General features: G+C 57.5%; 1 protein-coding gene across 4 annotated transcripts in view; it reads right to left on the reverse strand.

Annotated features, from left to right (window-relative positions):
• ADAMTS2 (ADAM metallopeptidase with thrombospondin type 1 motif 2) overlaps nucleotides 1-11144 on the reverse strand; it is a 232972-nt gene extending 221828 nt beyond the window's left edge. For 2 of the 4 annotated variants that reach the window (XR_004183937.1, XM_031666681.1), the window contains exons 1-2: nucleotides 10871-11144; nucleotides 9450-9844 (exon numbers count right to left, since the gene is read on the reverse strand). Coding sequence is in view for 3 of the 4 variants with exons in the window: in XM_031666681.1 (XP_031522541.1) it covers nucleotides 9450-9844; nucleotides 10871-10997 (522 nt within the window). In the remaining variant the exon portion in view is untranslated. The remainder of the gene's footprint in view (nucleotides 1-9449; nucleotides 9845-10870) is intronic. The other 2 variants (XM_031666680.1, XM_031666679.1) reach the window with 1 other exon arrangement.
• Nucleotides 11145-13005: the final 1861 nt, after the last annotated feature.

Consider the following 13005-nt stretch of genomic DNA (forward strand, 5'->3'; position numbering starts at 1 on the left):
TCCTTTACTGATAAAAATGGGATCTTAGAAAACAAGAATTCAGAGGATATTGCCTTCACATGAAATCCATCTTAATCCACAAGCAAGCGTTGTATTAAGCAGAGAAATACTGGGGGCGTTGCCGCTAAAGCCAGGCACTGAGGAGGATGCAAGCAGCCATGGCTGTGACTTCCCATCGCTCTGAAGGTTCCAGACGGTGCAGATTGGAGATGAGGAGCCAAAATTATCAGTGTTTACAGAGAGCACAACTGTATACCTAGAAAACCCAAGGGACTTCACAGATATATTAGAATTAATGAGTTCAATCAAGCTACTCGGTAAAAGATAGTTCTATAAAAATCAATAGCCTTCCTGCGTACCAACAACAGATGTAAAGTATTCAATTCGCAATGGCAAAGAGGAAAAAAAATCCTCAAAATAACCCTGATTTTTAAAAACGGATGACCTGTATAAAAATATATATATAATACTTTACGGAGCAACATCAAAGCAGAATGAAATAAACTGAAAAATACACTGTTCCTGGTAAATACTGTAAATTACATCGGTTCCTTCTTTAATTAGTTTCTAAGTTTAATTTACTATCAATCAAATTCACGAGGGATTTTTCTACCCGACAAAACAATTCTAAAATTCATTTGAAAGAATAAACATGTGTGACCAGCCAAGAAAATTTTGCAAGAGAATACCAACAAAGGGGGAAGTATCCAGCCAGATGTTCCAAAGCCACACAGTCCAACAGAAATAGAACTCGAGCTTTATATGTAGCCACGTTTAAAAAAAAAAAAAAAAGACACAGGTGAAATTAATTTCAGTAATATATTTTATTTAACCCAGTATGCCCAAAATACTATGATTTCAACCTGTAATCAATACTTTAAAATGATCTATTAAACACTGCACATTCTTTTTTGGGGGGGGCACTAAGTCTCTGAAATCCAATGTATATTTTACACTCAGGGCCCCTCTCAATTCAGACCAGATACATTTTAAGTCTTCAATAGCCTTGTGTGGCTTATAGCGACTGTATTGGACAGCGAAGCTTCAAAGTACTTAATACTTTGAATATTAGAGCCTTAAAGTTCTAATAATAAACACAGCTTAGTATTGGTACAAGAACAGAATGATGGAAAAGTAGAATGTTATCTGTGGTATTGCTTAACCTGAGGTTTCATTTGCCACTGACTGGCGATGGTACATGCTATAATCCATAAAATAGAGATATAAATATATACCAATATGCTCACAGCTCTCAAGCCCCTTTTCGTCATATGTCCAGAAGCTCTGTCCCAATCAAAATGGCCACTAGCAAGGCTTAGACAAGCCTTGCACGAAACATAAGACGCCCTCCTTTCCATGTGGTCCCAATCCCTGCTTTCAAACAGCTTTCAAACAGGGCAAGGTAACGGGAAGGGCTGCAGAGCTTCCACGCCCTCTCTGACCACTCACCCTCGCAGCACCTCCGCGTGTTCACCAACCCTAAGCTCTCCAAACCTTGTCATTTACGGGTTTTCAAAGGACAAATACCCGGGTTTAAAGATGACAGGCTTTAATACTTTGCAATACTTTTAATACATTGACATTTCAGATTAGGGACCATCCTGGCTAACACGATGAAACCCCGTCTCTAATAAAAACTTCAAAAAATTAGCCGGGCGAGGTGGCGGGCGCCTATAGTCCCAGCTACTGGGGAGGCTGAGGCAGGAGAATGGCGTGAACCCGGGAGGCGGAGCTTGCAGTGAGCCGAGATCGCGCCACTGCACTCCAGCCTGGGCGACAGAGCAAGACTCCATCTCAAAAAAAAAATGTCAGATTAGGGCTTTCAAAGGAAAAATACCCGGCTGTAAAGATGAATCCTGGACATTCTGCTCAGAGAGCCGGTGAGGGCTGCTCCCTCCCACACGCGTCTTTCAATTTCCCGTCCCTGAAGTGAGGATGCGATTGGCAGGTCTCACACCCTGGCCCCGGCCCCCACCTCCTGGGCCACCACCCTTGCAATGCAGTCCCTCACTGCAGACGCGTGCAGTGCCAGCACCCTGGACACTCAAAATGCCTTTGAAGAGTCACACCGTGAGGTCAAAAAGTTAGGGTGCTCGCAGAAAGGTGCATGTAGCTTCGCATTGGTGAGGCAAATACCTATCCCTGGAGGACGGACGCTACTTCGTAATTCACAAGAGGAAGACCCCCGGAGGCAGACGAAGCCGCCGGAAGTCAGTTCCTGGGAGCCAAGCAACGGCCAGGCAAGAGAAGTGGTCCACCCATTAGGCTGCAGACAGCATGAGAGAAAACAAGCACTACAGGGGCGGGGCCTGCACCTCCAGGGGACCACAGTGAGGGCACAGAGCCGCAGTTTAAATGGGAGTCTCCTCTCTCTTGGTGGCATATAACGTAATGGTGTGTCCTGTAACTGATGGCACCTCAGAGCTAATGAGATGCAGACACGGCCGCCGCTTTCTCACCCCCGGGCCTGGGGTAGGCGCTTGCTGCACATCCATCCTTTCACTGCCAGTGAAGTGTGTGCGGACAGAACCCATCTTTCGCTATTGGAGGAACCGAGGTTCGCAGCATCGTGGTGCTTGTCCGCCCTACGCAGTCACGAGGGGCACAGCGGACCATGTGACCCGCAGCAGCCTCCAACCCACACTAGGCCTCTGCTTCCCTGGGTTAACCCCTGAAATGCACAGGGCAGGGTGGGGATGGCGTACAGCCTGCCTGGCTTCAGCAGCACCCAGGCCTTGGTCTTGGACACGAGGGTTCCCTTTGCCTCTGAGTGGAAGCTGTGCACCCCACTCTGCAGCCCTGGAGTCGTCGTGCAGTGTAATTGAAATTCATGGACAAGCCCGAGGAGCCAGCTCCAGGCTCGGTAATAACTTCTCCATATTAATGGCAGCACCGCAGACCCGGTGGACAGCTGACATTTAATATGAAACAGAGTGTGCAGCTCCTACCTGGATCCTCCCATTCCGGGGTGACCACCAGTAGGGGATGGGGGTGTCTAAAGTGGCGCCAAGATTGAGGGGGCTGTGTCCTCCTCTCCACTGAGTAACTCAACCCCACTTAAGGCCCCTCTTCTGCAGGGTGCAGGAAACCCCTCCCGAGAAATACATCAACACGTGCTGGCCCACGCTCACTCACACGCACACACTCCCATGCAGACACACGTGTGTGCACACACTCACATGTACACACTCATTCAGACATGCACGCACATATGCACCCCTACACACACACTGTGTGCACGCACCCCTACATGCAAGACATGCAGAGGCAACATGTACATGCACACACTTCCACACACTCCTGCCATGCACAGCCCCAGGACATGCACACGTCCACATGCAGCCAGCAGACTGCTGTCCTGGCAGCAACACAGGGACCCCCAGAGGTGCACAAGCCAGAGAAGGAGGTGGGGTAAGGAAGGACACGTCTGCCTGCCAGCACAGACCCAGGGTCCCAGGAAGGCCGCCATGCACACTTGCCCCTTTGGGTCTCCAGATACTAGAGTAGGCAGGCCCAGACCACAGCTCAGGCAGCCACGAAGCAAAGCCCGCCTCACTCCTGAGTGGATGTTCCTGGCCCTGGGGCTCAGGGCGGATAAGCCCCTGGCTGATTCCCTTACTCACCCAGGTGTGGCCCCTGTGAGCCTCACAGCAGGCCTGGGTGAGGACCTGGCCTTCACCTCCCAGCTGACTCTGCAGGAGGGCCTGCATTCTCTCAGGCATGACTCGCTAAGCACTGGAGACACGGGCGACAGGGAAGCCACAGCGAACCATCAGGCAACAGAAGCCTGCCACACAGGAACGAGCACGTGGCTGCGCGCATTGACCAGTGCCAGAAACACACTCAGCCATGCAATGGAGTGCAGGCCGGGGCTGGGCAACATGATACGGGGGTCCCAGGAAGAGCTGGCCTCCCGGGGCTCCAGCTGAGACCAGCGCTGACTAGGTGCTGGGAGTTGGCTCTACTCTGCCCCTCCCTGAAGGATTCCAGGAGAGACGCCAGCCCACACAGAGAGGACCTGCATATGTAACTCCTAGAGCCTCGGTTTCCTACCTGTGAGATGGGGCCACGGCGGCTGGTTCACAGGAAGACTGCAGGGGCTGGGTTCGCAGCCCCCAGCGGAGGTAGATGGTTTGGATGCTGCTCCCCGCACCCGCTCCTGAGGCCGCCCACCACCTCCGCCCGCCTCTGGAGGGACTGTGCTGCACTGCTGGACTCCTCAGGCGTCTCCACAGGGGCCCTCGGCTCAGGTAAGGCAGCAGGGGAGGGAGTCACTGCCCACCCTCCCAGGGCACCTGAGGAGGACGCTGGAGTTCTGCCTCCTGCAACCATTCCAGACCAGCAGAGCGTGTGACTCAGGCCGGAGCTGGAGGGCCCCGGCCAGGTCACAGGGGCCTTGAATGCCAGGCCAGTGGGTCTGGATTTTGTTAAGAGCAGTGAGAACCACCGAGAGGTCTTAAGTGAAGGCGTGGCATGAGTTTCTGCGTGGTCTCTAAACATCCCTCTGGCTGCAGTGTGGAGAAGCGCTGTGGGGGAGAGAGCACGGAGCACTGGGGGACAGAGGAGCAGAAGGCAGGGGCTGGCGCCAGGCGTGGAGGGAAGCCGGGCCAGAGCGCTCTGGGATTGGAGCTGGCTAGGGGAGGGCAACCCTGGAAGGGTGAGGTCTGGAGGAGACTGCGGGGAGCCATGTGACTTGAGGAGTATGGGGTCATCCAGGGAAGGGGGTTCTGGAGGCAGCCGAGCAGGCAAGCCTGGAGCCCAGGAAGACTTCTAAGCCCAACATGGGGTCTGGAGTCCAGGGGGAGGGAGGCCACAACCGTTTTCACCACCCTGCCCAACTGTCGTCCTCCCTTCTTGTACGATAGACCCCTCTCCATTCCAGAGTTTGGGAGTCTGTCCCTCCCCCTCAGTCCCAAAGGTGGGCAGGAGACTTGGGCTAGGCCTGCACCACGGCTATGGGTTTGAAGATGGGCCTCCAATCCCTCCCCCAGCTCTTACAGGCGTCACCCACAGAGGAGGGCTTTCCGTTTCAAAGGGCTGCCTCCTTGGAAAACAAGCTAGGCCTGGAGCCGCTGGTGGCCCCATGTGGTGGGCTGGGGGCTGCGGAGTGGAGAGCAATTCTGAAATCAACACCGAGAGGCAGGGCTGAGAAACGGATAGCATGTTCTGAGCCCCGGGATTCAGCTAGGCCTGAAGCCTACACTCCTCAGGACCCCCAGATAATTGGGGCCATGGTGTCCCTTGTTTCATCCAATATGAGCAGGGGTTTCTGTCACTCAGACTGAGCAAGACTTAAACAAGGAAGGTGACAAGTATGGCGGAGGCTGAGACTGGCCTTAGCAGCTGTGTAGGCTGCTTGCAGCTGGGACCCACAGGAGCCTCTGCTCCTATCTGGGGAGCCCCGACACCCTAGGGAACCCAGAGGTTCCCTCAGCCCTCTTTGGTCTTCCTGACAACTTCTCATTGCGATCCAGGCAGTGCCAAGGCGGGGTGGGAGGAAGGAAGACCCTACCAGCAGCAGCTGCAAATCCCAGGCGCCCGCACTGCACAGTCCCAGGCCCGCCCACACCTGCCTGATCTGCTCTAGCCCCTCAGCCTGCTGGAGCCCAGTGTGTGGCCTCGAAGGCAGCAGCCTCGCTGGGAAAAATGAAACTCCTCTCGATCCCTTGGGCCAGCTTCCGACTTCTCTCTGTGGCTTTGATGACTCTTAATGTCCAGCAAGACAGAGTGGGTGCCTGGCCCAGACGGCAGCCCCCCAGGGGAGCCCCAGCTTGAAAGGCAGCAGCCCTGGCTTTCTTCTTGCCACGGGACCTTGGGCCTCTCTGAGCCTCAGCCACACAGTGGGGCAGCTCTGCCTCACAGGGTCGTGGGGCTCGCATCGAGCACCCAGGGCAGAGCATACACTTCCTCCTTTGGGCCCCAGGATTGGACCAGGCCTTGGAGGGCAGACCGTCTCCACTGCCCAGCGCATGGAGGCTTCCTCCACTGGCCCTGCCCAGCCTGGCAGGAGAGGACCCCTGTGCTGCCCCGAGTGGGGAGGCAGAGGCGGGCAGGGCTGCTTCCATCCCACAGAAGTCCCAGCGGCAGTCCCCCACCAGTGAGGACTTAGGCCAGCCACAGGAGCTGCAGCCCAGCGCAGGTCACCAGCCAGTCAAAGCCACTCAGCTCCCAGGCCTGCTCCCGGCTCCCCACTCACACTGACGATGGTCAAACCCACAATGAGAACGTCTCCAGGAGTCAAATAAGAAAGATGAGAAATGTTTTAAAGAAATGCGTTTTTAAAATTCTCTTTGTAGGCATGCAGAAAAAGGCAGCAAAAAGTAGTGAGCATGGCCTTGGAATTGGCTTCAAAGCTTGAAGCAAGCTATCTCAACTTTTGGAGCCTCGGTTTATTCATCTGTAGAAGGGGGATGATGTCGGGACACGTTCCATAGGGTGGTGTGAGGATTAAACAAGGCAATGTGGCATAGGGGGCTCAGCTGAGAGCCCGGCACACAGCATTAATAGGAACACGGTCAGTTGTCACTTACCATTATTACCTTTTACGCCAAAAGGCTTCTCATTGGGTTTTTAATAGGCTTGTAAAAATCATGTGAAATTAGCACACTTACCATGCTGCCCAAGAGATACTAGAAAACTCTTCTGTAGCAATGTGATGCACAGGAACACACTGCTCAGCATGTTTTGCTCATGCCTTGTGCAAAGGTACATTTTGCTGTGGATATTATGAATAACCCCTCACTGTGGATACTAACCCTCTCTGTGGATATGATGAATAACTTCTGTCTAGTCACTCAACCTCCCAGAACCTGAGTGCTCCACCTATAACCAGGGATGAGATGCCTCCCCGACAGGGGCTCTGTGAGGACAAGAGGCACCCTGTATAAAGCCCCAGGTCCTTAGCAAAGAAGCCTATCATGGTAGCAGAGGGGGATTTAAAAGCAAAACAGACACATACGCAGCGAAAAAGTAAGAAAAGAAAAGAAGAGGCTGGTGGTGGTGGCTCACGCCTGTAATCCCAGCATTTTAGGAGGCCAAGGTGTCGGATCACCTGAGGTCAGAAGTTCGAGACCAGCCTGATCAACATGGAGAAACCCCGTCTCTACTAAAACCACAAAACTAGCTGGGCATGGTGGCACATGCCTATAATCTCAATTACTCAGGAGACTGAGGCAGGAGAATCGCTTGAACCCGAGAGGTGGAGGTTGCAGTGAGCTGAGATTGTGCCATTGCACTCCAGCCTGGGCAACAAGAGTGAAACTCCGTCTAAAAGAAAGAAAGGAAAGAAAGGAGAGAGAGAGAGAGAAAGGAGAGAAAGAAAGAAAGAGGACGGGAGGGAAGGAGGGAGGGATGAAAAGAAAAGAAAAAAAGAGAAGAGAAGAGAAAAGGAAAGAAAAGAAAAAAGAAAAGAAAAGAAAAAGAACCAATGGTGCTGTCCCACTGTCCAAGGCCGTTATTCACTGACAGCATTCAGCGCCACTCAGGCAGGTCCCAGCTCCTCTTTGAACCCCAATATTCTTCCCAGCTCTGTCCGGTACATGGAACACCTCAGCAGTCCTGTCCTGCCCAGTCCAGTCCACACCTGGTACTTCTGCACATGCTCCTCCCTTTGCCCGGGTTGCCAACCTGCATCTTTTCCAGCTGGCCACTCATTCTTCCAGCCCCCATTCAAACTGCCCCCCAGGAGCACACTCTCCAAGTCCTGGCCAGAGTGCCCGTCAGCCACCCTGATGGCAGGAGGCCTTGGGTGGGTACCAGACCTGCCTCATCGCCGACCAGTACAGGGGGTAAACACATAAGAAGGTGCTGGCTGAAAAAATGAATCACCAAATGAGTTGCTGAATGAATGAAACAGTGACAAGTCCTCTCCACAATGCTCTCCATCAGGAATGCACAGTACACAGGTGTTGGCCCACCACCAGACTGCAGTCCCATGTCAACTCCCACCACCTTACCTCACCCTAAGTCTGCAGCAAGCATCTCCTTTCATTTAGGAAATTCGCCTCCAGCATAAAATGGGACACACCTCTGAGGCCCAGGATGTCCTCGGAGACAGTGGGCGATGTCAAGGGCTCGCCATTTTAACCCACCTCCTCCAGGGATATTTACAGTTGTTTGCAGTATGGCCAAGTTCTAACTAAATCCAGCCAAAGGCAGTGATTTTCCAAAGCAACAAGTGATATTTTCTGTGTCTCCATAAAAAGAATGGCAGTGGTTGTGGGGCCCTGGTGTAATTGCTGGCTCTGCAGACTGTAGGATGAGCCTGGGCTGCCCGAGTATGGGTGTGCTCAGGGGCCATGGGGCTGGGAGAGTGGCCACTCGCTCAAGGCAGGAGTGCCCTGAGTAGCAATTAGATCGGAACCCATGGTGGGCGGCTTCAGATGTCTGGCCAGCACAGCCAGCCTGACCACCACACACCCAGTCCAAAATAGAAAACTGCAGTGGCCTCTGCTGTGTGCCAGGCCCCGGGCAGCCGGACACAGCACTGCCAATGTCAGCCTCCTCCCTCAGCATCGATCCAGGCTTCCTTTGAGGCCCCTTGTGCTGAGCCATGGTCCCTCCTGCCCTCTCCAGGAAGCAGAGCTTCCCACAGCTCCAGTCACAGGACTAGAGAGGCCCAGGCAGTCTCAAAAGGGACCCCCTAGCCTCTCTCTTGTCCTTCAGGGGCTGCCCCCAAAAGATCGAGCAGCTCATGGGCACTAGAGCCTTCATTTCCAAATGCACCCCTCAGCTCAAAATAGAGAAAACCAACTTTTCAAAGAACCAGCTGGAGTTCAACAGGAAACCACAGCAGAAAAACCAGTGATTCCCGGTCAGCCAAGGGGCAGAGGGCTAACTGGGCATTTCAGCACCACTGTCTGCTCCCTGGGCTGGCATCACCCACACACAAGGAAACAGGAAGACTGACTGCCAGCCCGTAAGTCCACCACAAACATATCACACAGGCCAGTATGCACAAGGACGGACACAAACTCAACAGATGCTCAACACGCTTACATGCAGAAACCCAGACACATACATGCACAAAAGACACTGGCGTACGCACATGGTCACACAGGTGCACAGGCACCCAGATGCAGGTACACACCAACGTTCCAGAACACATGTGCACACACTCACGAAGGTACACACACATACACGGACCCACCCCGGGATGCAAGCCAGAGACCTGTTCAGGCAGGCCTAAGAGAGAGGCGCACGCTGCTGCCTGCTGAGCCTTTTGGAGACCCGGGCCTCCCCTTGCATAAATGGCCCCTGCTCAGACCAATCGAAACAACCTGCTTTCCAGCCAAGCCCTTCAGTTGGAGCACGAGGCTCCCTAAAGCACGGGGAGGGCAGGGAAAGTCCTCAGCGAAGGCCTTGCCCTCCCAAGGGACTCCCAGGTAACGCTTTTCCAAAGCCCAGGCGAGGGCAGCGGAGAGAAAGGAGCCAGAGAAGTGCGTACTCACCAGCCCATCGCAGTTGCTGAGCGCCACAGAGGAGGCTTCGGCTAGGCCAGCCACGTCTCCGACGTAGAGACAGCTCCCGAGCAGGGGCTCCACGCGGGTGGTGCCTGTCTCGCTCTGCCACTCCATAGTGGCCCCGGGCGCCACGAGGCGGGCGTTGGGCCGCAGCCGCAGGTGCAGGTCTCGGCCAAAGACCGTGACATTATAGAAGAGGTGACTGCCAGGGTCCTCCTCGTTGCCTCCGGGGAAGCTCGGGGTCCGGACAGGGGCGGCCCTGCGGGCTCGTACCCCTGCTCTGGCCGTAGCTGCCGACACCACGTGGGACAGCAAGCGGCCCTGGGCGTCAGTGCGCACCGGCACCGCCAGGATGCGCTCCGCTCCGTGCCCCGGGGGCCCGCCTGCAACGGGAAGGGGCGTTAGATCGGCGGAGACCTCGGAGCCCCAGAGCCTCGGAGCCCCGCTGGCAAGCCACGCCCCCCAGACCCCGCCCCACTGCGAAGGGAAGGGGCATTCCGCCGGGCGACCCCCGAAGCCAGCCTGCACCTCCCCGGCTTTCCTGCAACCGGGAAGGGGCGTTAACACGGCCACCCCTCCGGGGCTCCGCCACTCCCCGGCCGTTCCCTCCTCAGGGGACCTTGCCTGCCCAGAGCGCTGCCCCCTGCCCCGTTCAGGGTGGGGGCTCTGTGGGAACCTCCCTGTGCCCGAAGGGACGACCCTGTCGGAGAGTCCCCCGAACCTTGAACCCACCGTCCTTGGCAGGACGTGGGGCTGCTCGGAAGCCATTCCGGGTTGGCCCCCTTACCCGCGTGCCACGACCCCTCGGCGGGCCCCTGCCGCCCAAGTGCCCTCACCGCTGGCCTCCGGGGCGGCGGAGTCTCGGCTTCCCCGAGCACGAGCGGCCTGTCCTGCCTGTCCAGCTCCCGCTCAGCCCGCTGCCGGCCCCGTCTCCCCGAGCGCCCGAGGACTGGGAGGGGTGGAACAGGGTCCCTCCGATCTCTGGGGATCCCCTCCGGAGCGCCCCAACCAATCCTTAGGGCCCAAGGCTACGCGCTCGGCAGCCGGCTCCTCCGGAGCGTCCCCGGACGCGAGCCCGGGCGCCGCCTCGCCCTGGCTCCCCCCCGGACCCGCTGGGGCTGACTCTGCGCTCTCCGCCGCGGGGCTTTTCCCGGCCCTCCGTCCCCACCCTCCGCGACTCCGGAGCCGCCAGTGCTCCGAGGCTGCCCCCGGCCCAAGGCGCTCGGGTGCGCTGCGGGGCGCCCCCTGCGCGACCAACCCGGCCCCGAAGTTGGCCAACTTGGCCCCGGGCGGGGCGCGCGGAGTTTGCCCAAGTCAGGCTGGACGACGCCTGGGGAGGGGGCGGCGGGGCACGCGCGCAGGGCCAGGCCGGCGGGGGTCCCGGGGCCGGGGGGCCGGGCCGCACCTACCTGGGGGGTCGGCGGCAGCGGCGAGCCTGGCGTTCGCGGGCGGCGGCGGCGGCAGGAGCGGCGGCAGCAGCAGCAGCAGCAGCGCGGGGCAGAGCAGGCGGCGAGCGGCTCCCGCCGGCAGATCCATGGCAGCCGGACTGCAGCCGGGGCCCCGCACTCGCAGCCGGCGCGAAAGTTCCCCGCGAGCCGCCCAGCCCACATCTGGGGGCAGCTGGAGCCGCCCGCAGCTGCAGCACCGCAGGGCGCGGGGCGGAGGAGGCGAGGCGCGGAGGGGAGGGCGGGGGAGCGCGGAGGGAAGGCGGGGAGAGGGAAGGAGCGAGCGAGCGAGGGAGGCGGGAGGGAGGGAGGCGAGCGAGGGGGAGGGCGGGGACGGCGGGCGCCTCAGCCTGCGGTGACCCGGCGCATCTTGGCGCGGCCGCCGCCGCCGCCCGCTTCCCTCTTCGCGCCGCCGCCGCCGCGGTGCCGGGCTCGCAGCGAAGCAGAGACACCCCGAGGCGGCGGCAGAGAAGCGCCGCGGGCCGGGCCGGGGGAGCCCCGCTACCAGCCACCCCAGGCGCACAACCTCCCAGGAGCGGCGCCGGCAGAACGTCCCCACCTAGCGAGCCCTCGGGGTGCTGGGTCCCACTCGGCAGCCCTGGGAATCAAGGGGTGCATCCCCCTGTCTCTGTGCCCTGGGGCGGGACAGGGTGAGGGAATGAAAGGGGAGGGGGGACTGACTCCTGGGTCCTAGGGGCTGAGCCAGGCCTAATGCCCAAATAGAGGCCGCAAAGGCCAGACGATGCTGTTAGGAGGGTACACCCAGGGCGCGACCCCAAAGATCAACTTTTGCCCTTACTGAGAGAGGCAAAGCTCCCTCAGTCCCCAGTTCCTCTTCCTCTGAAGTCCCTGTCCCCTGTCCCCCATCTGCCTTCCCATCCCTCCGCTGCAGCCTCAGCACAGCCTCTTCCTGCCAGACCTGGGCTCTCTGCCCAGGAGCACAGTCAGGCTCCTGCCCTCACCTGTCCTCAACCCCACGTATGCATTCTGTCCTCCCGCCACTGCACTCCTGGCCCCCAACCTGAAATGGCCTCTCCAAGGTCTGCCTACCTTTTCCACCCAAGCATCCAAGGACACCTGGGTCCATCCTGTTAGAGCCCATTGCCAACCGGAACCCCTCTCCAATCCCTCCTCTCCAGCAAGGCCCTGATCCTCCCATGCTGTCTAAGCTCAGCGGCCTCGCTCCAGGGCCTGCCTGAGAGCCCCCACTCAGGCTATTGGATATCTCTGCCCTAGGACCCCCAATTTCTGCCTCACTTCCCCAGAGGGTGAACACCCACCCCTTCGATTTTCTCATTCGCCCTGCCCCAGGCCTGTGTGGACAGGGCTTTGGTCTTTGCCTTGGCCAGGGGCAGAGGACCCAGAGATGACTCAGGCCTCTCCCTGCTGGCCAGGAGGTCCCAGTCGCTGGGGGAAACATGACTTACACAGCAGGCTGTAACTGTGATCTCACGTCCTTGGTTCTTTCGATTCTGGGGCCTGGGTGTGAGGGCACCACAGCTGGACAGCCATCTTCACCTGCAAGCTGTGCTCTTTCTGGGTCACCTAAGGGTGCCCGAGGCTGGATCCAGCCCCCAGGCATGGTGAGATGCCACATGGAAATTTAGATTGGTAACTTTTCTTGAGATATTGGAAGATGTGGCCACGCTAGACCCATACTCCTGCTTAGCAGCCGTTAAATGGGCACTTACCTTGCAGTTTGTGGCGGGTCCCTCCACTCCTCACTCTCTGTAGGCATCTGCTCTTGTGACCTCTGATGACCCAGGTGGTTCCAAAGAAAGTTGGAACTGGAATCCTAGTGTATCACAAGAGAGATGACTCCAGAGCTGGGCATCCAGGAGGACTTCCCGTAAGAGGTGGCATGAGTTGAATCATGCAGGCTGGGGGAGCCAGGCAGCCCAGAGTTGGGTCCAGCCAGTTGCCGTCCTAGAACACATAAGGCATTCCTCTGGTGATTGTCAGTGCTTCCATCCTCTTCAAAACACAAGTGAGACAACCAGTAGCCGCCCCTACTTCAAGGGGCATGTTCTACACCTTCCTGCCATGTTTATGGTTGGGTTTTTCTTTACACAGCGCCTAAAATTTTATTCAAAATTTTA

The sequence above is a fragment of the Papio anubis genome, chromosome 5 (genome assembly GCF_008728515.1).
Source record: "Papio anubis isolate 15944 chromosome 5, Panubis1.0, whole genome shotgun sequence".
Taxonomy (NCBI): domain Eukaryota; kingdom Metazoa; phylum Chordata; class Mammalia; order Primates; family Cercopithecidae; genus Papio; species Papio anubis.